This window comes from Dendropsophus ebraccatus, chromosome 5, assembly GCF_027789765.1.
Source record: "Dendropsophus ebraccatus isolate aDenEbr1 chromosome 5, aDenEbr1.pat, whole genome shotgun sequence".
NCBI lineage: Eukaryota > Metazoa > Chordata > Amphibia > Anura > Hylidae > Dendropsophus > Dendropsophus ebraccatus.
This window is the reverse complement of record NC_091458.1, coordinates 9,575,182-9,598,703: the sequence shown is the minus strand read 5'-3', so window position 1 is coordinate 9,598,703 and position 23,522 is coordinate 9,575,182. Positions and strand designations below refer to the sequence as shown.

The following is a 23,522-nucleotide window of genomic DNA, read 5'->3' as shown; positions in this document are numbered from 1 at the left end:
ACAGAGCGACAGTATATGGTGTCACAGAGCGGCAGTATATGGCGTCACAGAGCGGCAGTATATGGTGTCACAGAGCGGCAGTATATGGTGTCACAGAGCGGCAGTATATGGTGTCACAGAGCGGCAGTATACGGTGTCACAGAGCAGCAGTATACGGTGTCACAGAGCAGCAGTATATGGTGTCACAGAGCAGCAGTATATGGTGTCACAGAGCAGCAGTATATGGTGTCACAGAGCAGCAGTATATGGTGTCACAGAGCGGCAGTATACAGTGTCACAGAGCGGCAGTATATGGCGTCACAGTGCGGCAGTATACTGTGTCACATAGCGGCAGTATACGGTGTCACAGAGCAGCAGTATACGGTGTCACAGAGCAGCAGTATATGGTGTCACAGAGCAGCAGTATATGGTGTCACAGAGCAGCAGTATATGGTGTCACAGAGCGGCAGTATATGGTGTCACAGAGCAGCAGTATATGGTGTCACAGAGCGGCAGTATACAGTGTCACAGAGCGGCAGTATACGGTGTCACAGAGCGGCAGTATACGGTGTCACAGAGCGGCAGTATATGGCGTCACAGTGCGGCAGTATACAGTGTCACAGAGCGGCAGTATACAGTGTCACAGAGCGGCAGTATATGGTGTCACAGAGCGGCAGTATATGGCGTCACAGTGCGGCAGTATATGGTGTCACAGAGCGGCAGTATATGGCGTCACATTCCTCCGCCCTGTGTTAGGACTGATGGGTTGTGTATATCAGGAATGAGGTTAATGACAGGAAGAAAATGAGGAGAATCCATCACAAGTGAGAGCAGCAGCTGGAGCCAGACGGGAGGGAGGGGAGGCCTGCAGAGCATTGCACATAGTGATATATCCTGCAGATTATTACACCCGCACTCTCTATAGACCTGCAGAGCATCGCTCCATCCTCTCCTGATACATAGTGATATATCCTGCATAGCATTACACCCGCGCTCCCTATAGAGCTGCAGAGCATCGCTCCATCCCCTCCTGACAGGCACTTAGTGATATATCCTGCAGATTATTACACCCGCCCTCTCTATAGACTTGCAGAGCATCGCTCCATCCTCTCCTGATACATAGTGGTATATGCTGCAGATTATTACACCCGCGCTCTCTATAGAGCTGCAGAGCATCGCTTCATCCTCTCCTGATACATAGTGATATATCCTGCAGATTATTACACCCGCCCTTTCTATAGACTTGCAGAGCATCGCTCCATCCTCTCCTGATACATAGTGATATATCCTGCATAGCATTACACCCGCGCTCCCTATAGAGCTGCAGAGCATCACACAGTGACTCACCTGACACTCGCACTTCAGCTTCTGCTCCTTCTGGAAGGCCAGGGTGCTGGTGAGGACGGTGGACGTGTAGCAGAAGCAATGCTGGATCTTGTGCTCGTCCACCTCCGTGTAGCTGAGAAGAGACACCACATATAGTAAGTGACCACCCCGACATCTCCGGCCTGCAGCTAACAGGGACAATGGTGCAGGTTGACCAGATTATAGCCAAGGCATGATAAGAGTGCCCCCATAGTAATGGCAAGGTGCCCCCATAGTATTGGCAAGGTGCCCCCATAGTAATGGCAGAGTGCCCCCACAGTAATGCCAGAGTGCCCCCATAGTAATGGCAAGGTGCCCCCATAGTAATGGCAAGGTGCCCCCATAGTAATGGCAGAGTGCCCCCACAGTAATGGCAGAGTACCGCAGTACATACCAGGTACCCCTACAGTAATGCCAGATTACCCCTATAGTAACCAGAGTTCCCCATTTCAACCAGATAATCTGACCTGTCTATACCTTTGTTACCGAAACATGATGTAACAGCAGAATTATGAATGCAGCTCTGGATGTCGGTGGACTATCACACAGAATGGTATACAGAACAGAGGATGTTAGGTGTAACATATGAGGTTACAGTAGATATACCCTGTGCTGTGGCGGTGTAGCAGAGCTGGACTGCGCTAATATCTACAGAGAGTCCAGGAGGGAAGATGAAAGCTGAAATCCATCAATAAGTGATCAGAGTGCCCAGGCGTCCCGGGCACCAACTGGGCAGAGCGGGCGACCATCTGCTGCCCCACCGCAGCACATCTATCATAGAGTGACCTCCAGAGCCGTGTACAGACGGGGGGCGGCCATCGACACACACACACATTTATATTACATTATACCGTCACCTCTGCCGAGGAGGAGGAGGAGGAGGAGAGATACAGAATCACTGCACCAAACATGGAACTATGTATGTGCTGGATGGCGGTATTATCTGCGTGCATTACTGCACTGTTATTTACATTGTATGGTCCTGGGATTTGGATATTTAGGGGGTGCACTGTATGGCAGTATAATCTGGGTGTATTACAGCACTGTTATATACATTGTATGGTCCTGGGATTTGGATATTTAGGGGGTGCACTGTATGGCAGTATTATCTGTGTGCAGTACTGCACTGTTATTTACATTGTATGGTCCTGGGATTTGGATATTTAGGGGGTGCACTGTTTGGCAGTATAATCTGGGTGTATTACAGCACTGTTATATACATTGTATGGTCCTGGGATTTGGATATTTAGGGGGTGCACTGTATGGCAGTATTATCTGTGTGCATTACTGCACTGTTATATACATTGTATGGTCCTGGGATTTGGATATTTAGGGGGTGCACTGTATGGCAGTATTATCTGTGTGCATTACTGGACTGTTATATACATTGTATGGTCCTGGGATTTGGATATTTAGGGGTGCACTGTATGGCAGTATAATCTGGGTGTATTACAGCACTGTTATATACATTGTATGGTCCTGGGATTTGGATATATAGAGGGTGCACTGTAGGGGGTGTTTGGCCCTATAGCAGGTTTATACATCTATTGTTCGCATTATAGGGCGGTGGTATTATCGGGGTGTGTTACAGTGCCATTCTACATATACACATGGTATGGTCCTGGTATTTGGATATTTAGGGGGTGCACTGTCTGGCAGTATTATCCTGCTGTATTACAAAACCATTCTATATATACACATGGTATGGTCCTGGTATTTGGATGTTTAGGGGGTGCACTGTCTGGCAGTATTATCCTGCTGTATTACAAAACCATTCTATATATACACATGGTATGATCCTGGTATTTGGATATTTAGGGGGTGCACAGTATTTCGGTATTATCTAGGTGCATTGCAGAACTGTGCTATATACATTGTATGGTCCTGGGATTTGGACATTTAGGGGTGCACTATGGGGGGGGGAGGGTTGGCCCTATAGCAGGTTTATACATCTTTTGTTAGCATTATAGGGCGGTGATATTTGGACACCTCCTTTAAATCTCCCACAGCTCTTTCTGATTTATATCTATTTCTGGAGAGCAGGTTGGTCCCTCTGACAAACCTTCCTGGCACAGGAATACATGTTTCTCTATATGGAGAATCAGCAGATTTTTGCAGATTCTGTTCCTTCAGGGGCCGGCTCTGCTACATCTCGGATATAGTTACTACTGCGGCCTGAGGTAGAAGTGCTGGGCTCGAGGGACGGGATCCGAGCTCCTGCTGATAACCAGCGTCAGAAGCTCTCGTCTCCCGGTAATTATCTGTCAGCGAGGAGACGTCTGCATCTGATGAGGACTCCTCGAGACCTCTCCACAGCCCGGCACCGAGCTCAGCCCACAAATCCCATAATCACTTCTGCAGCCCGGAATCACTTCTCACAACTCCGGCAATCCTCCGGGATTAGGCGCATGCAAATTCCTAATCAGCGCGGGTGACGGCGGAGAACCTGGAGTCCTGATCTGGTCTCTAGTCTTATAAGGACACCACCGGCTGGAGTATAGTGGGACACAGCCCAGTACATCCCTCCCGTCATCCTCCAACCATGCCTCAACAATCTGCCTAAACCTCCATGTGGAATGCAGAGGAGGATAGGTACCTCTGCCAATCTACAATGTCAACCTTCAGAGCAGGAGAAGAATGACACAGCATGCAGGAAGTGTGCCGCCATGGTGACTGTCTCCTGATTCCGTCATCCCCAGTGTAAATAGTCACTGATGCAGCAGGTAGCTCATTGCCTTTAAAAGAACTACTACTCATAATAGGTCAGGGCATGCTGGGGATTGTAGTGTTTTATAAGCTTCAGTAACAAGCTGCTGCCTTTCCTGGTCTGAGACTAAGTATCCTGGCTCCTGAAGACCTGCAGCACCTCAGTACAGGGCCACACCAGCCCCAGGACTCATCGCTACTTACTTTCCGCCTTGTTTGTTGAATGCACAGGCCAAAGCCACCACCTGGGAGGTCGCCCGACTGATGACCGGGACGCACAGCATAGAGCGAACCTCGAAGCCCAACATGTTATTCAGCTGCTTGTGCTCCTCCTGCAAGAACAACAAAGGAGACTCATATCATCTGCAACATGTAATAATATATCTTACCTGATACACAGCCACAAACATCATACAGGTCACAGGGTGATAATACAGAAAGAATAACATCCAGTATTATAGTAGTTATATTCCTGTATATAGGGAGCAGTATTATAGTAGTTATATTGCTGTATATAGGAGCAGTATTATAGTACTTATATTCCTGTATATAGGAGCAGTATTATAGTAGTTATATTCTTGTATATAGGGGGCAGTATTATAGTAGTTATATTCCTGTATATAGGAGCAGTATTATAGTAGTTATATCCCTGTGTATAGGGGGCAGTATCATAGTAGTTATATTCCTGTATATAGGGGCAGTATTATAGTAGGTATATTCTTGTATATAGGGGGCAGTATTATAGTAGTTATATTCCTGTATATGGGAGCAGTATTATAGTAGTTATATTCTTGTATATAGGAGCAGTATTATAGTAGTTATATTCCAGTATATAGGAGCAGTATTATAGTAGTTATATTCCTGTATATAGGAGCAGTATTATAGTAGTTATATTCCTGTATATAGGGAGCAGTATAATAGTAGTTATATTCCTGTATATGGGAGCAGTATTATAGTAGTTATATTCTTGTATATAGGAGCAGTATTATAGTAGGTATATTCCTGTATATAGGAGCAGTATTATAGTAGTTATATTCCTGTATATAGGGGGCAGTATTATAGTAGTTATATTCCTGTATATAGGAGCAGTATTATAGTAGTATATTCCTGTATATAGGAGCAGTATTATAGTAGTTATATTCCTGTATATAGGAGCAGTATTATAGTAGTTATATTCCTGTATATAGGAGCAGTATTATAGTAGTTATATTCCTGTATATAGGAGCAGTATTATAGTAGTTATATTCTTGTATATGGGAGCAGTATTATAGTAGTTATATTCTTGTATATAGGGGGCAGTATTATAGTAGTTATATTCCAGTAAATATGAGCAGTATTATAGTAGTATATTCCTGTATATAGGAGCAGTATTATAGTAGTTATATTCTTGTATATAGGAGCAGTATTATAGTAGTTATATTCTTGTATATAGGAGCAGTATTATAGTAGTTATATTCCAGTAAATATGAGCAGTATTATAGTAGTTATATTCCTGTATATAGGAGCAGTATTATAGTAGTTATATTCCTGTATATAGGAGCAGTATTATAGTAGTTATATTCTTGTATATGGGAGCAGTATTATAGTAGTTATATTCTTGTATATAGGGGGCAGTATTATAGTAGTTATATTCCAGTAAATATGAGCAGTATTATAGTAGTATATTCCTGTATATAGGAGCAGTATTATAGTAGTTATATTCTTGTATATAGGAGCAGTATTATAGTAGTTATATTCTTGTATATAGGAGCAGTATTATAGTAGTTATATTCCTGTATATAGGAGCAGTATTATAGTAGCTATATCCCTGTATATATAGGAGCAGTATTATAGTAGTTATATTCCTGTATACAGTGGCAGTATTATAGTAGTTATATCCCTGTATATAGGAGCAGTATTATAGTAGTTATATTCCTGTATATAGGAGCAGTATTATAGTAGTTATATTCCTGTATATAGGAGCAGTATTATAGTAGTTATATACACAAGCAAGTAGATGTGCTGGCACTATCAGCAAACCGTGGTATTCTGAGATTATTTGTATGTCCAGGTTAAGTGACCTTACGTGATAGGGAGCGTTGTGATCTCTGTTTACTGAGTAATCTCCGTACAGTGTCTGCATCCCAGTGGTGCTCAGCATGAATGGGAAAACAGTTCAATCAATAAGCACAAGCCAATGAGATAGACAGTAGAAACCAGCGGCACTCACCGGGTTAATGCAGAAATCGTGGTTTATTTACAAGATGTCCTCATGCAGGCAACTTCAGGGCAGGGAGAGACAGGTCCAAGGGTGCTGTGCACCGTGGCTACAGCCGTTTTGCGAGCTAACTTTCCCGCTTCATCTGGCCCGATGGGTGCCGCTGGTTTCTACTGTCTATCTCAATGGCTTGTGCTTATATTAGTTATATTCCTGTATATAGGGGCAATATTATAGTAGTTATATTCCTGTATATAGGAGCAGTATTATAGTAGTTATATTCCTGTATATAGGAGCAGTATTATAGTAGTTATATTCTTGTATATAGGAGCAGTATTATAGTAGTTATATTCCTGTATATAGGAGCAGTATTATAGTAGTTATATCCCTGTATATAGGAGCAGTATTATAGTAGTTATATTCCTGTATATAGGAGCAGTATTATAGTAGTTATATTCTTGTATATAGGAGCAGTATTATAGTAGTTATATTCCTGTATATAGGAGCAGTATTATAGTAGTTATATCCCTGTATATAGGAGCAGTATTATAGTAGTTGAGAGGAATGAGTTAATCCATCCAAAGTTTGAAAGAAAAATAAATCCTTTTCCATCCAAAGTTTGAAAGAAACAATAAGACTTTTTCTCATGGAACTTTCACTGAACTTGTTCAAGGATATACAGCTGGTCTCGAGATTATGGAACTCTCCTATGTGACTGAACCTGTTCCCAGCAGATAATAAATGTTATTCTATAATTCTCATAAGCAGATAACAAATGTTTTTTAGCATCCTTATGTATGTATCAACATCCTTATGTAAACAATTTTAATTGAACATTTAATACCATATCTGTCAAAATATATCCGTAGTTATTAGTTTTTTGAAGTTGACGACGTATATAGTGTATGACTTTGCATTTTACATTCATATCCATTGGTTTTTTTTCTGTATAAACAAAGGTGGGTTCTCAGAGATAGTTGGAACATTGCTTACCTTGGAAAACTTCTGATATGACACTAGAAAGAATGTTTTGTCTCAAGAACTATTTCCCTCAGAGACATGTTTATCAGCGTTCAAGGACATTCTCAGAGGAAAGTTGCCTGTCTGTTACAGTGGGAATAATGTGAAAGTATCATTGCACAGAATGTGTTATTCTAACCTTTTTGAATAATAATAATGGATACTAATATAGATGCTATTGCGCATGACTGAATATCTAAATCACTAGCACCGCCTCATCTATGTCTTATTAGCATTTGTTACCACCCTATATTTTATCTGTCTATAAAATGTGATCACCATAATAAAACTGGGGCCATTTACACCAGACTTGTTTGCAAGATACGTTGTCTGTGTCTTCATTCTAAGTGCATGGTGTGGGAGAGGGGATCCGGACCCATTCTCCAACTTAATTAGGAGACAGCCAACAACAGTAGGCCTTCTTTGGGAAGGCACCTCGACATTATTGGCGCCCGAACAGGGACACGCCCATTACATCGGGAGATCGGATGACCTGCACTGCTGTACCAGGGGAGAGAGAGGTGAACAAGGAGACCACAAAACCTGGCCAGGTAAGAGTAAAAAATTTGTTTACTCTTTTCTGTGCTCTCCTCCTTCACATCTTTTCTTACCTACCTCTGCAGAGTAAGTTATCAAAAGTGAACTCACGATAGGCGTGTTAATTTGAACTTTGTTCTCCTCTTGTTGGCTGTTCTATGTCTGTTTGTCCTAACCTGTGAGGGTTAGTATATAGTAGGCGAAGAATTGCTCATTCAGGCTAAAACTGTTACTCAGGGCCCGGCCGTGGTTGTCACAGATCCTCATAAACACGGAGCGTTGTGCGGTGGGAACAGTGCCAGTGCTAAAACCACTTTGGAATGAGCCTAGTAGCCTAACTATACAAGGACGCTGGACAGTGGTCTGGTTGTTTCCAAGGGAAAGATCTGTGATATGCCTATTACTGTCCTCTGTATACTTGGGGTAACTTGTTTTGCAATCTACATAGCAGCAAGAGTGTATTTCAACATAAGAGAAGGAAGCCCTGAACCGTGGAATATTCTAAGTCCCAGCTTTTGGTAGTGATCCGTGGTCATAAGTGTACAGGACACAAGAAAGAAAATCATCAGTTGATCATTCTGGGTGCCTCCTGTTATACGATCACGAAGTAATTGATCCGTGGTCATAAGTGTACGGGACACAAGAAAGAAAATCATCAGTTGATCATTCTGGGTGCCTCCTGTTATACGTACAGGACACAAGAAAGAAAATCATCAGTTGATCATTCTGGGTGCCTCCTGTTATACGATCACGAAGTAATATAAAATGGGACACACAGAATCAAAAGGGGTTTCTGCAACCCACACAGAATCAAAAGGGGTTTCTGCAACCCACATAGTGACCTGCCGATATGGCAAAGAACAAGCAAAAAGGGCAAAAGCAATGTTGAAATATTTTAACATCCAACACGATGCTGTTTTTAACCCCAATACTTGGACTAAAGTCCAAGAAACAAGGGGAGGATTAATAATTGATAATGGGTGGGAAGCACAGGTCCAAATGGGTGGACATGTCATGTGCTGGTTACCAGCAATATCTAGATAAGACAGAATATTGTAGTGTGTGTGGCAGACCCAAGCCACATCATTATGTTACACTATTGTACCCAGTTTATATCTGTATACAAACCCCAGATCCTGCGAAAAGCCAACCTACCTCCAATGGTGGCGTATAGACCCTTTGTTCTGCAGGAATCTTCCCTTTGGTCGGCTGTTGAAGTAGTTACTTTGATTTAAAGTGCCCCTTACCTGATAGTAAGACCAATGCCTTTTGTGGAGGTGGCAGCCTAACCTCAAATAGTGTACATTGCCATGTAAGTGTCTAAGTACAAAGCCACGTACTCAGACAAGGAGAACAGTCCAGCTCATTGCTAGATACAGTACTGAGAGAGCTGAAGAGGTTAATTAATGCTGCGTAGTGAAGCAGCATACAAAGTACATAATGTGTGTTATTTGTTATGTTTTGTACAAGGCCATCAACCAGCTCTGAGGGCTGCAGATCACATGCAAGCAGCATTAGGAAAAAAAAAGAATCAGAGCTGTTAGTGTAATGTAATGTACGCTCCTACATTATATACTGTCGTATTTCAGCCAGTCTTACTAAGCTGGTGTTCCGCTTTGGAAGTATGTTACGTGTTACAAAATGTTGATCATTTTCTGTTGTCCCGACCGTGGAACATTTGTTTATTTAGCTACGCCACTTTTTTGTAATCAGCCCTCAAAGATGGCGACTGAAAGCCAACCACTCCCACATATCATCCACGTCTGTATTATAATTGTGACGTCTCAAAACCATGCCCTAAGCCAACACCCCTATATCCGGTTATCTAGTCCGGTGGCCATTTTAACTCCTGGCATTTCTGTCCTCCGCCCATACTGCTTAGTGTCACTGAGGGGGCGGGCACAGGATTCTCCGATAGAGTCTAACAACTGTTTTGCACATTTATTAATGAATATTATTACCTGATGGAGAAGAAAGTTAGACAAAGGTATATTGTAAGCAGATTTTCTTTAAGTGTGTGTCCCCAACGTATGATATTTCTAAGGAGTAGTAACTTACTACTGTAATATATATTTCTATGTAACTTTATTTAACAAGTGTTTTTATATATATATATATATATATATATATATATATATATATATATATGTGTACACATCTATCCTAATAAGTATGTGTGCCACTGTCCAAGGTTACAGTCTGGTGCATAAGAGCACAGCGCTGATATCTTCTGTAACTTCAAGGATGTTAAAAAAGAAAAAAAAAAAAAAAAAAAACTTCTTCCAAGAAGTTTTAACTCTTGTATCTAATGATTTCACTGCTTAAGGTTAGAAGTGAGGTACAGAGCGTTCTGTTTACTGATAAGAGCAGCGGATTGAAGGAATATTCATTTCAGCTGATTTATTTACTTTTTTTAATCAAAAGAAGGTTAATATGGGACAAGTGTACAATGTTTAATTGTTTTTTTTAATGTCTTTATTTTTAGGGTTATGGCAGACTAGCTCATGAATATATATGTATTGTTTTATCCCTAGTAAAGCCAAACCCATATCCATGGCTCCAGTCTGCACTCCTTATGCCCCCCAATATATGGAGTAGCCAATTTTGATATTTTAAATTGTGAAAGATGAAAATGTAATTGAAAGCCCAAATATTAATGAAAGTTTAAAAGTTTTCATTGTAGATTATCTCAGACTTTTCAAGATGGATGACACAAGACGCAAGGATATATGTTACCGCCATGCAGAGTGACGTTCCACTGCAGAAACCGCTCCTGCCATAAGCTGGAGGTGAGGACAATCACTAAGACATGTAGGATGGTTGAAGGTAACTGTGCAGATGTCTATATGAAGCCCACCATTATGGGTTAATTGGCAAATTAGAGATTTGTTTGGTCCCTGGGCTTACCAAAAACACTTCAAAGAAGCGTTCAAAAAAACTGTTCAAAGAAGAAGAAAAGCTGCCATAGAGTGGCTGACGCAACGTTCACGCAGACAAACCCTGATGCCAAAAAGGGTGATGGATGAAGCTGGTGATGCTGTGGTTTCTGTGCTCTTCCCAAGGTAACAGCGTACAAAGCGTACAAGGGAATGGGGAGATGTTTCCGGTCTCTTCCTGAGGTAACCGTACATAGTGTACAGGTGGAGGAGGAGATGTGGATCTGTTTGTTTTTAAGTCTTTTCCAGAAACAATCAGCAACAAGCTGTGAGACCAGCGGGTGGAGAGGAGGTACAGTGTAAAGATGGCAGTCAGACAGTAAGTAAGTAACTGTGTTTGCCGCCTGCCTTGTATCCCACTGTAAGTTGTCTGACAAAACCAGCAGAAGGAAGCCATGTGTAATGTGGTGTAGTATCCTCACATTGGGCGGCCCAGGGGACAACAAATATAGCAGAGAGGGTTGTGTACGGCTGTATTATCTACACCTGTCATAACCTACTGTAAGTAACACCGTAAAGTGCCTGTCTGCATAGTCTGTCATCTTCCTGCCTGTTTCAGGGAATGTAAGTGAACGCCATCCACCTGCCACAGGTGGCCTATATAGGTATGTCCTTGTCTGTATTGGTGTCTTCTTTACAGGTCAGCCAAAGCTATGGGAGACAACAAAGCCAATGTCTGAGGTGATACTAGTGGCCTTAAAAGAAGCGATATAACTGAGGCCAAGAGTCCAAGTGTCTGTAAAGAGGCCTGTCAGTCAAAAGATGGGTTTAAGGATAAAGGATCCATACCAATGCTACTATTACAAAAAGGATCATATGATATATTATTCTAAAAAGGCTTTGAAACCTTAGGTGATGTATCGTTTACACTTTGCTTTTATTTCTATGGTGGTTATTTTATGTGTAATATGTGATGATCTCAGTCAGACAAGAGACAATTCAGTAGGATCCAAATATTATATCGGTAATAAGCGCCCAGTTACTTCATATTATTGGTGTATGTATTATACTATATGATTATGTACAGGAAGAGATGTGACCATGCGACCAGTCATTAGACCTGTGTGATCTAATCATAAAGACGTTTTCTAGGTACAAAATGAAGTAAAAAGACTAAAAAGAAGTGGAAATTTTGAGAATCCCATACTGAAGATTGTGAATTCACTATCTAGTTATTATAAGTGAATCTAGTGGTTACATAGTAGGTCACATTGTGGAGATTTTATTGCATTTACCTGTTGTGCTGTTTTTAGTTTATGTGTCAATCAACTTTTTATTTTAATTTTGCCATGAGATAAGATTTGCTCACATCTAAACTTTCCTTTTTCAGAAACTTTTTAAAGTCCTTGTTATAGAGTCACGTCTGTTATATACAGTGATAAGACAATAAGGTTTGGTTATTTTGATAAAATCCGGAGAGGTATTTGTCATATATATATGTTATTTTGGGTATTGATAATAAGCTTTTATTTGTTTTGTTGTAACTAAGCTGTATATTTATGTATACTGTACAGACTCACCCATTGTTTAGTATTTTCTTTCGGTTATTGCAGACCTACCTACCTCATCTGCTGTAAGTTTGTTCCGCCATCTATAACTCTATCAGATATTTGACATACTGGATATACTTAACACCTCAGTAGCAGTACAGAGGCAACTTATGGTAGTTACTAACCAGCACACTGTGGTGCTTGATTTTCTGACTGCTACTCAAGGGGGGATGTGTCAGATCATGTTGTTTCTTTTATTGGTCTATTGTATAATCAAAGGATTATGCTGTTGTTGTCAGAAAGTTACAAAGACTAAATCTTATACTCTATAAGTAATGATGTTTGTTTTTTTTCCTTCTAGATTGGCGTTATGATGAGGAAATCTCTTGGAGGAGGATATGCCCATGTGGCTCTAGGTGATGGTGTTGGACCTAGAAGCATCCGCACCCTGACAACACTCGCCGGTCAGAGAGTGTTTAGGGTACATATTGGGATTTAATCCTGTCCAGGACCCAGATTTCTTCATCATCGCCAAAAAGGGGGGACACTGAGAGGAATGAGTTAATCCATCCAAAGTTTGAAAGAAAAATAAATCCTTTTCCATCCAAAGTTTGAAAGAAACAATAAGACTTTTTCTCATGGAACTTTCACTGAACTTGTTCAAGGATATACAGCTGGTCTCGAGATTATGGAACTCTCCTATGTGACTGAACCTGTTCCCAGCAGATAATAAATGTTATTCTATAATTCTCATAAGCAGATAACAAATGTTTTTTAGCATCCTTATGTATGTATCAACATCCTTATGTAAACAATTTTAATTGAACATTTAATACCATATCTGTCAAAATATATCAGTAGTTATTAGTTTTTTGAAGTTGACGACGTATATAGTGTATGACTTTGCATTTTACATTCATATCCATTGGTTTTTTTCTGTATAAACAAAGGTGGGTTCTCAGAGATAGTTGGAACATTGCTTACCTTGGAAAACTTCTGATATGACACTAGAAAGAATGTTTTGTCTCAAGAACTATTTCCCTCAGAGACATGTTTATCAGCGTTCAAGGACATTCTCAGAGGAAAGTTGCCTGTCTGTTACAGTGGGAATAATGTGAAAGTATCATTGCACAGAATGTGTTATTCTAACCTTTTTGAATAATAATAATGGATACTAATATAGATGCTATTGCGCATGACTGAATATCTAAATCACTAGCACCGCCTCATCTATGTCTTATTAGCATTTGTTACCACCCTATATTTTATCTGTCTATAAAATGTGATCACCATAATAAAACTGGGGCCATTTACACCAGACTTGTTTGCAAGATACGTTGTCTGTGTCTTCATTCTAAGTGCATGGTGTGGGAGAGGGGATCCGGACCCATTCTCCAACTTAATTAGGAGACAGCCAACAACAGTAGGCCTTCTTTGGGAAGGCACCTCGACATAGTTATATTATTGTATATAGGAGCAGTATTATAGTAGTTATATTCCTGTATATAGGGTCAGTATTATAGTAGTTATATTCCTGTATATAGGAGCAGTATTATAGTAGTTATATTCCTGTATATAGGAGCAGTATTATAGTAGTTATATCCCTGTATATAGGAGCAGTATTATAGTAGTTATATTATTGTATATAGGAGCAGTATTATAGTAGTTATAGTTTTTTTATTTTTAAACTGCATATGAAGTATAAAATGTGTAACCTTTTAGGGATAAGTATTGCGGGTATTGCAGGCAGGTAGTGGGTGTTTTGATCCTGCCCGGTGTGTGTGTATATAAATATAGATCAGTAGGTGGTTATATTCAGTCTCCTCGCTCTCCTTAATATATAGATTTCCCTTTATGTTCTTTCTTGCTCCCGCTCTGTGTGTCCCCCCTCCCCCGGAGCGCCTTATCTGACAGCTGGCAGCTTTGCCGGGGGTCACATCATTCCTGCTTGGAGCCGTCGATATGAAGCTATTAAACGTTTGGTATCAGCATTTCCTCATTTCAAAGCGTCAATTTAGAGCAATTTTTATCGGAAGTTGATAGAAATATAAACGTACAGCGCGGTCAGCGAGATGTTAGAGAAACGGGAGGTCAGGGGTGTATCTGCGGATGGCGGCAGCCGCGGTGAGATAGCAGCTCGCAGATTGGTTGTTCGGCGTCTGAGAGGATTTGGGGTAATGAAAGTGAGAATAATACAATGTACAATTCTAGAGGTATGTGTGTGTGTATGTGTGTGTGTGTGTGTGTGTATATATATATATATATATATATATATATATATATATATATATGTGTGTGTGTGTGTGTATATATATATATAATATATATATATATATATATATATATATATATATATATATATATATATGTGTGTGTGTGTGTGTGTGTGTGTGTGTATCTCACAGGGATTACCATATATGTTCATACCAGGAGGAAGCTAGCACATTGGATGTGGCCAAACGTACCGAACTGATGTCCTGCAGCGTGATGGATTTCTTCTTATCAACGACTTGGCCCAAATGTCCGAACGTCAACTGCAAAATATCAAATTATTATTAATAGTGGAGAAATATAGAAGATATTTAACAGAATATATATGGTAAATATGTGGTCACCTGCAAACCTATGTAACACCACAGATAACACAGTGATATCTCTGAGTACAGATAATGAAGCTGTCACCTGCAGTCCTATGTAACAGCAAAGATAACACAGTGATATCTCTGAGTACAGATAATGTAGTAGTCACCTGCAGTCCTATGTAACACCACAGATAACAGTGATATCTCTGAGTACAGATAATGTAGTAGTCACCTGCAGTCCTATGTAACACCACAGATAACACAGTGATATCTCTGAGTACAGATAATGTAGTAGATATCTCCCGCAGTCCTATGTAACACCACAGATAACACAGTGATATCTCTGAGTACAGATAATGTAGTAGCTGTCACCTGCAGTCCTATGTAACAGCACAGATAACACAGTGATATCTCTGAGTACAGATAATGTAGTAGATGTCACCTGCAGTCCTATGTAACACCACAGATAACACAGTGATATCTCTGAGTACAGATAATGTAGTAGCTGTCACCTGCAGTCCTATGTAACAGCACAGATAACACAGTCATATCTCTGAGTACAGATAATGTAGTAGATGCCACCTGCAGTCCTATGTAAAACCACAGATAACACAGTGATATCCCTCTGAGTACAGATAATGTAGTAGATGTCACCTGCAGTCCTATGTAACAGCACAGATAACACAGTGATATCTCTGAGTACAGATAATGTAGTAGATGTCACCTGCAGTCCTATGTAACAGCACAGATAACACAGTGATATCTCTGAGTACAGATAATGTAGTAGATGTAACCTGCAGTCCCATGTAACACTGTGATGGCTTCCTGTAACCATGCTGTGTATCCTCATCAGTACACTGTGATTATCCTGCAGGACACTTAGTATCCGGCACAATGTTACATCAATGATATTACAGTCAATTTTGGATTGGTGGTCTGGACTGTGTCACCCAGTGAATTCCCCCCTCCCTGCTGATCACTTACCGGAAAGCTGATCTCCTCTTCTAAAACCTTATCTCCAACAACCTAAGAAGAAGAAAGAAAATTACACGTATGGCCGGCTATCCCCCACACCATGGCGACAAGCATCAGGGGGATCCTCCTCTGGGCCCGGCCTGAAGCCTTGCAGGGTCCTCTCCCTTCCGCCTGTGCACAGTCTGGAAATCTCTATATAACAGTACCTCCTGACAGATGTGATGTGTCCCCCTTTTCCTATGTGACATCAGGATGAGGCATGATGGGATGTGGTAACGCACCCCCGTGGTAGTGTGGGGGAGGTACAGCCAGTCACTTGTTAGGTGGTGAAGTGTGATGCCAGCTCTATGGTGGTTGACCGAGATGTAGCCGGACCCTAAGGTCTTATGTTGTGACGCCAGTGCCGGTTGGGCACACAGGTATGGGGGCACACCTGCTTTTATTTTAAAGGGCAGGTTATACCTTGTTCCCCTGTGGTCAGTGACCTGTCTGGCTGCTACGGGGTCCCTTGGGTTGTTATCACGGTGGTCTGGAGTGGAGTAGTGACCCACCCGGACTATTGGTACCGCCACCCACAGAAAGGGGAAGTATCCCAAGTATGTAGTGTACACTGTGTTGGTGCGGAGCGAAGAATCACAGAGTCTCTTTATCATAAATAAAATCTTGTTTACTCTGGAGATACTTGTGTGCAGCAGAACATACAGCTGTGCATTGACAGAATACGTTATACTTGTTAAGACACTTGACAGTTCAGGATTCAGATCGGTGATAGGAGTATAGTGAGGAGTACAGTTGTACCGCCTGGGTTACATGTTGAGAGATACAAAGAAGAATCAGAGGAGCAGAGAGGAGGATGTCTTGAGAGTCCCAACCCAAGTAGTACTGTGCTCTGCCGGGATGTTGGAGGTAGAAATAGAGGTAAATGAGAGAGAGAATACTTGTGCCCATGCATCGACTCTTGTCAGAATGAACCACCTATTGTCCAGTGTCGGGGGACCAGTTGTAGAGGGTGTCACAATCCCCTTGTTACCTGGGATGAGCGGAATGCTAAGGGTTCCCTGCTGACAAATGCGCTGCGAGATACAGTTCATAGGCTTCTAGCAACTTTGCTCTATCCGGATTAGTTCATAGCTTTTTGCCTTTGTGGATATTGTCCTGCACTGTGACTCTCCTAGTCCACGGCGTGGGTTGAGATGATCTCTGACTTGTCCTCTACTGTAAGGGTTTAATACTGCATAGTGCTAAGTGGAGCTACAAGATGAGAAACTCTTAGTTGCGTCTTATTTCTACAGAGTCTAGCTACAAAAGACCATCTGGATACTTGTTCTCTTGTTCCTGACAGGGGATCTGGCAGAGGGCCAGGGCCCAAGTAAACCGCTGTAAGGAGCTTTCTAGCTTGCATCCTTCCTCTACGAAGTCCAACATCAAAAGACACACACACTTCCTCTACCCACGTGATTTCCTATCTACAGCCCCTGTAAGGTGTGAATGGGTGAAGAGTACATACAGAAGAAGTAAGGTAACAGAGGATAGGATAGAAGAAGAAAATACTCTCATTGGTCCACAGATCCATGTGACATATAAGCAAACAATAACCCTTTCCACACTTCAGCTGTGCAGCAACTAAGTACATATACTTACAATAGCGACATCTTGTGGTGAAACGTTATAACAACTACATCACCACTTGTGTACAATCAGAGGAGGATTAACTTTACCATAGGCCCCGGGCTGTTCACCAGGCCTGGGCCCCCCCACCCCACTGTAACTATGGCAGCACTAGCCTGGCGTTCATAGTACAGGACAGATAATGTCATGATGTCCTGATTTGTGCAAAATTGCCATTAACCCTTTGAGGACCAGGCCCAAAATGACCCAGTGGACCGCGCAAATTTTGATCTTAGTGCTTTCGTTTTTCCCTCCTCCCCTTCTAAGAGCTCTAGCACTCTCAGTTTTCTATCTACAGGCCATGTAAGTGCTTGTTTTTTACAGGAATAGTTGTACTGTGTAATGGCGTCTTTCATTCTACCATAACATGTATGATGGAATTCCAAATATATTATTTATGAAGATATAAATAGGTGAAATCGTAAATAAGAATGCAATATGGTAACTTGGGGGGTTCCTGTGTCTACGTAATGCACTATATGGTAACAGCGACATGACACTATTATTCTATAGGTCAGTCTGAACACAACCATATGCAGGTTACACAGATTCTCTAATGTTATATATTTTTTTTATGAAATCCTTTTTTTTTGGCAATTAAATATTAATAAAATGGGCCTATTGTGACGCTTATAACGGTTTTATTTTTCACCTACGGGGCTGTATGGGGTGTCATTTTTTTCCGCCATGATCTCTAGTTTTTATTAATACCATATTTGTGAAGATCGGACGTTTTGATCACTTTTTATTGATTTTTTTTAATATATAATGTAACATAAAATCGGTAATCTGCGCACTTTTTCCCCTCTTTTCGTGTACGCCGTTTACCGGTCACAATGACGATTGTTATATTTTAATAGATCGGACAATTACGCACGCTACGGTATATTATATGTTTATCTATTTATTCATTTTTATATGTTTTATTTATATAATGGGAAAGGGGGGTGATTTAGACTTTTATTGGGGGAGGGGTTTTGGGGTAGTGTGTTAGTGTTTTGAACTTTTTTTTTTTTACACTTTTGAAGTCCCTTTGGGGGACTTGTACATACAATACTTAGATTTCTACACTGATGAATGCTATGCCATAGGCATAGCATTGATCAGTGTTATCGGCGATCTGCTCATTGAGCCTGCCTGTGCAGGCTTAGTGCAGCAGATCGCCGATCGGACCGCACGGAGGCAGGTAAGAGACCTCCAGCAGTCCGTTTCAACGATCGGGACCCCCGCAGTCACACTGCGGGGGTCCCGATCGGTAAGTGACAGGGGACTCCCCCTGTCACTTACACTTAAACGCCACGGTCGCGATCGCGGCGTTTAAGGGGTTAATGACACGCAGCAGCGCGATCACTGCAGCGTGTCATTACCGGTGAGATCCCGGCTGCTGATTGCAGCCGGCCCCCACCTGCTATGAAGCGCGCTCCGCTCCGGAGCGCGCTTCATAGCGGGAAAAACACCCAGGACGTAAGGTTACGTCATGGGTCGTCTGGGGACAGACTTTCATGACGTAACCCTACGTCCAGGGTCGTCTAGGGGTTAAAAAAACTGTGATTTTTTGCAAATCATGGCGGAAGTGTAGCCAGGAGACAGTACACCACTGAAAGTATAAGTCTTTTTGGGTGGTCATGGGCCCCCCAGGAGCTCAGGGCCCCGGGCTGCCGCCCGGAACGCCCCTATTATAATCCACTACTGTGTACAATACATACAGGCTTTAGTGAAGGGTGTAACCAATAGCAACACTGTGGTGGGAAACCACAGGGACGTGTGGTTTTATGGAGAGAAGTTAGATAATAAAGAGGACGTCAGCCATTGCTGCGGATACGGACGAATTGTGAGCTGCGCTCATGGTGGCCGCAACATCTGAGCCGCCGCTGTCTGTGTAAAAGAATAAAGAACTAAGAGGAAACCTTTCCTGCTTTCTTATCCCTCAGAAGGAGGCGTCTGGGTAATCTCCGTCCTGTGAAGACGCGGCTCCATCCTGCCGTAGGCCTGTAATGTGTAAACACGGGGAGCACGGAGATCACAGCGGCCTGACCCCCCCCTCACATCTCCACCATCTGACGCCACCACCGCCGATCTCACAAACACTTACCGCTACATCATCTCCCTGCACCCCCAGGGGGCAAACCATTCAATGTGTGCAAATACATTCAGATTATCACAGAGAGAAAGAAAGAGAGAGAGAGAGAGAGATCGAAAGAGAGGGAGAGAGGAGGAGAGAGAGAGCGGGAGAGAGAAAGATGGAAAGAGGGAGAGAGAAAGAGAGAGAGGGAGAGAGAAAGAAAGAGGGAGGGAGAGAGAAAGAAAGAGGGAGGGAGAGAGAAAGAAAGAGGGAGGGAGAGAGAAAAAGAAAGAGAAACAGAGAGAAAGAGAAAGAAAGAGACAGAGGGGGGGGGGGGGGGGAGCTAAGGCTTTTATGTATCATGGAATTATTATATTATATTATGCTTCCAAGTGTAACATCTCATAGAACTTCAGAAAGCTGAGAAACATACCTGAGATAGATAGATAGATAGATAGATAGATAGGAGATAGATAGATAGATAGATAGATAGATAGATAGATAGATAGATAGATAGATAGATAGATAGATAGGAGATAGATAGATAGGAGATAGATGGGAGATAGATAGATAGATAGATAGATAGATAGATAGATAGATAGGGGATAGGAGATAAATAGATAGATAGATAGATAGATAGATAGATAGGAGATAGATAGATAGATAGATAGATAGATAGATAGATAGAAGATAGATAGATAGATAGGAGATAGATAGATAGATAGATAGGGGATAGGAGATAGATAGATAGATAGATAGATAGATAGATAGATAGATAGATAGATAGATAGATAGAAGATAGATAGATAGATAGATAGGAGGGAGATAGATAGATAGATAGATAGATAGATAGAAGATAGATAGATAGATAGATAGATAGATAATAGATAATAGATAATAGATAGATAGATAGATAGATAGATAGAAAGATAGATAGATAGGAGATAGATAGATAGATAGATAGATAGATAGATAGATAGATGATAGATAGATAATAAGTAGATAGATAGATAATAAGTAGATAGATAGATAGATAGATAGATAGATAGATAGATAGATAGATAGATAGGAGATAGATAGATAGATAGATAGATAGATAGATAGATAGATAGATAGGAGATAGATAGATAATAGATAGATAGATAGATAGATAGATAGATAGATAGATAGATAGGAGATAGATAGATAGATAGATAGATAGGAGATAGATAGATAATAGATAGATAGATAGATAGATAGATAGATAGATAGATAGGAGATAGATAGATAGGAGATAGATAGGAGATAGATAGGAGATAGATAGGAGATAGATAGATCCGTGGAATAGGAGCGGCTGCAACAGATCACTGCTGTATGCTATGGGCTGCCCGGACGATCTAGCAATTACCCGGGCATCCCCCCCACCACTCACCCACTCGATGCTGCCACGTGGAATAGCGGTGGCAGCGAGCGGGGAAGGAGGAGCAAACGAGCACTGACTGTGCTTGTTTGCTCCTCTCCGTCGGCCCGTGGAATAGGGGCTTAAGTGACCCCTTGAATCCAATCACCTGTGAATCTACGATCAGCAAAACTCCCTCCAGCTTATCTTTCCTGCAGCTACACACATGATTTCCCATCACTGAGGAGGAATTCGGGCTCAATCCTTCTTGTGTGTTGGTTCCTCAGTATGTCTGGGCTGCGTCGTGTGCACAGCGCCCCCATGAGGTCAGCCCACAGCATCCTGGTCCTGAGACAGCAAAGTCCCCCAAAGATGTGGCCACCCGGGTACTGAGGGTGAGCACAGGGGAGACAACGCCTGGTGAGGAGAGGGGGCAAGTCGGGCAGTGAGGGGGGCACAGGGGAGACAATGCCTGGTGAGGAGAGGGGGCAAGTCGGGCAGTGAGGGGGGCACAGGGGAGACAATGCCTGGTGAGGAGAGGTGGACGCTCAGGCAGTGAGGGGGGCACAGGGGAGACAATGCCTCGTGAGGAGAGGGGGACGCTCAGGCAGTGAGGGGGGCACAGGGGAGACAATGCCTCGTGAGGAGAGGGGGACGCTCAGGCATTGAAGGGGCACAATGCCTGGTGAGGAGAGGGGGACGCTCAGGCAGTGAGAGGGGGCACAGGGGAGACAATGCCTGGTGAGGAGAGGGGGCCGCCCGGAACTAAGTGGGAGAAAAGGGGAAGCAATGCCTGGTGAGGAGAGGGGACCACCCGGGTACTGAGGGGGGCACAGGGGAGACAATGCCTGGGGAGGGGAGGGGACCACCCGGGTACTGAGGGGGGCACAGGGGAGACAATGCCTGGTGAGGGGAGGGGGACGCCATGTTTCTGTTATTCCACCAGACGGATGGGATCAGATTCCACCATCTGCAGCCATTTGCTGCGTGACTTCATCACGGTCTGAGAAGTGAAGCGTGGCATCGCGCCAGACGCACAAGAAGCTTTTAATGAGGGTCTGATTGGCACTTAAGGCATCAATGAGGAAACAAGAAGGGAATAAAAATAGGGAGGAATCCACACTTCTCCAAAATAACATAGAACATCCATACAAAGAGCTAAAGAGTACATGGAACGGGGGGGCGGGGGGCAAATCTACAGGGGGCACACAGTACCAGGAGCTCCTCCCAGAGCCAGGGGGGAGGGGGCAGCAGGGCAAATCAACAGTGGGCACACAGTACCAGGAGCTCCTCCCAGGAGAGCCGGACCTTCAGGCTGGGGGGTCTCTACCTGCCCCTCATCCAGGTCACTCTCAATACAGGGACCCCCAGCCGTTCAGTTCTGCAGGAGTACCACCAGTGCCCACTATGATCTATACCCACAGCGGCACCGTACCGTTACACAACCACTGATGACCTGGGTGTGAACACTTCCCACACTCCCATACACGTGGCCATCACTGGGGCGGGAAAAATGTCGCCCTAATACGCGGTGTCTGACAGGAACAGATTGATTCCCGCCATCAGTCTTCCGCTGTCTATCGTCTCATCAGTAGGAGATTAAAGATGGCGGCTCTCAGGGCATCAATCTTCCATAGAATATGAGCGCCGTGGCGGGAATAACGATGGGCAGGAGCCGGGGGAAGCGGCCGCCGCTTTAATCCTCCTCAGATCATTCATCTTCTCTGACTGGAAATGTAACGTCTGAGATCAGAGAGAGAGCGAGGGGTAACTGACAGAAGAAAAAGACACATTCCCCTGAGGAAGCTTCATCAAGACCCGTCTGCTGATCATAGCGGAGAAAGGCAACTGTGCTAGAGGGAGTACACAACTAGAGGTATAGAGGGGTAAGAGGGGAGAGGCCTGACAGATAGAAGAGATAAGGGGGAGGGGCCTGACACATAGAGGTGAGGGGGAAGGGGCCTGACACAGAAGACATAGGGGGCTGGGGTGTGAAACATAGAAGAAAGGGGGAGAGGGGCCTGACATAAAGAGGTAAGGGGGAGGGGCCTGACACATAGAAGACATGGGGGGTAGGGGCCTGACACATAGAAGACATGGGGGGTAGGGGCCTGACACATAGAAGAGATAAGGGGGAGGGGCCTGACACATAGAGGTAAGGTGAGAGGGGCCTGACACAGAGGTAAGGGGGAGGGGCCTGACACATAGAAGATATGGGGGGTAGGGGCATGACACATAGAAGAGATAAGGGGGAGGGGCCTGACACACAGGTAAGGGGGGAGGGGCCTGACACACAGAAGAGAGGGAGGAGAGGCCTGACACACAGAAGAGAGGGGGAGGGGGGGGGGGAAGGCAGTAGTGGATTATAATAGGGGCGTTTCGGGCGGCAGCCCGGGGCCCTGAGCTCCTGGGGGGCCCATGACCACCCAAAAAGACTTATACTTTCAGTGGTGTACTGTCTCCTGGCTACACTTCCGCCATGATTTGCACAAAATCACAGTTTTTTATGGCAATTTTACACAAATCAGGACATCATGACATTATCTATCCTGTACTATGAACGCCAGGCTAGTGCTGCCATAGTTACAGTGGGGTGGGGGGGGGGGGGGGGGGGGCCAGGCTTGGTG

The 23,522-nt window shown here is 43.1% G+C and overlaps 1 protein-coding gene across 4 annotated transcripts in view; it reads right to left on the bottom strand.

The window, feature by feature from the left end:
* Positions 1-23,522, bottom strand: part of PDE2A (phosphodiesterase 2A) — a 257,890-nt gene that overhangs the window by 35,392 nt on the left and 198,976 nt on the right. For all 4 annotated transcript variants that reach the window (XM_069971912.1, XM_069971911.1, XM_069971910.1 and 1 more), the window contains 4 exons: positions 15,797-15,838; positions 14,696-14,764; positions 4,255-4,382; positions 1,327-1,438 (listed from right to left, as the gene is read on the bottom strand). In XM_069971912.1, coding sequence (XP_069828013.1) covers positions 1,327-1,438; positions 4,255-4,382; positions 14,696-14,764; positions 15,797-15,838 — 351 coding nt within the window. The remainder of the gene's footprint in view (positions 1-1,326; positions 1,439-4,254; positions 4,383-14,695; positions 14,765-15,796; positions 15,839-23,522) is intronic.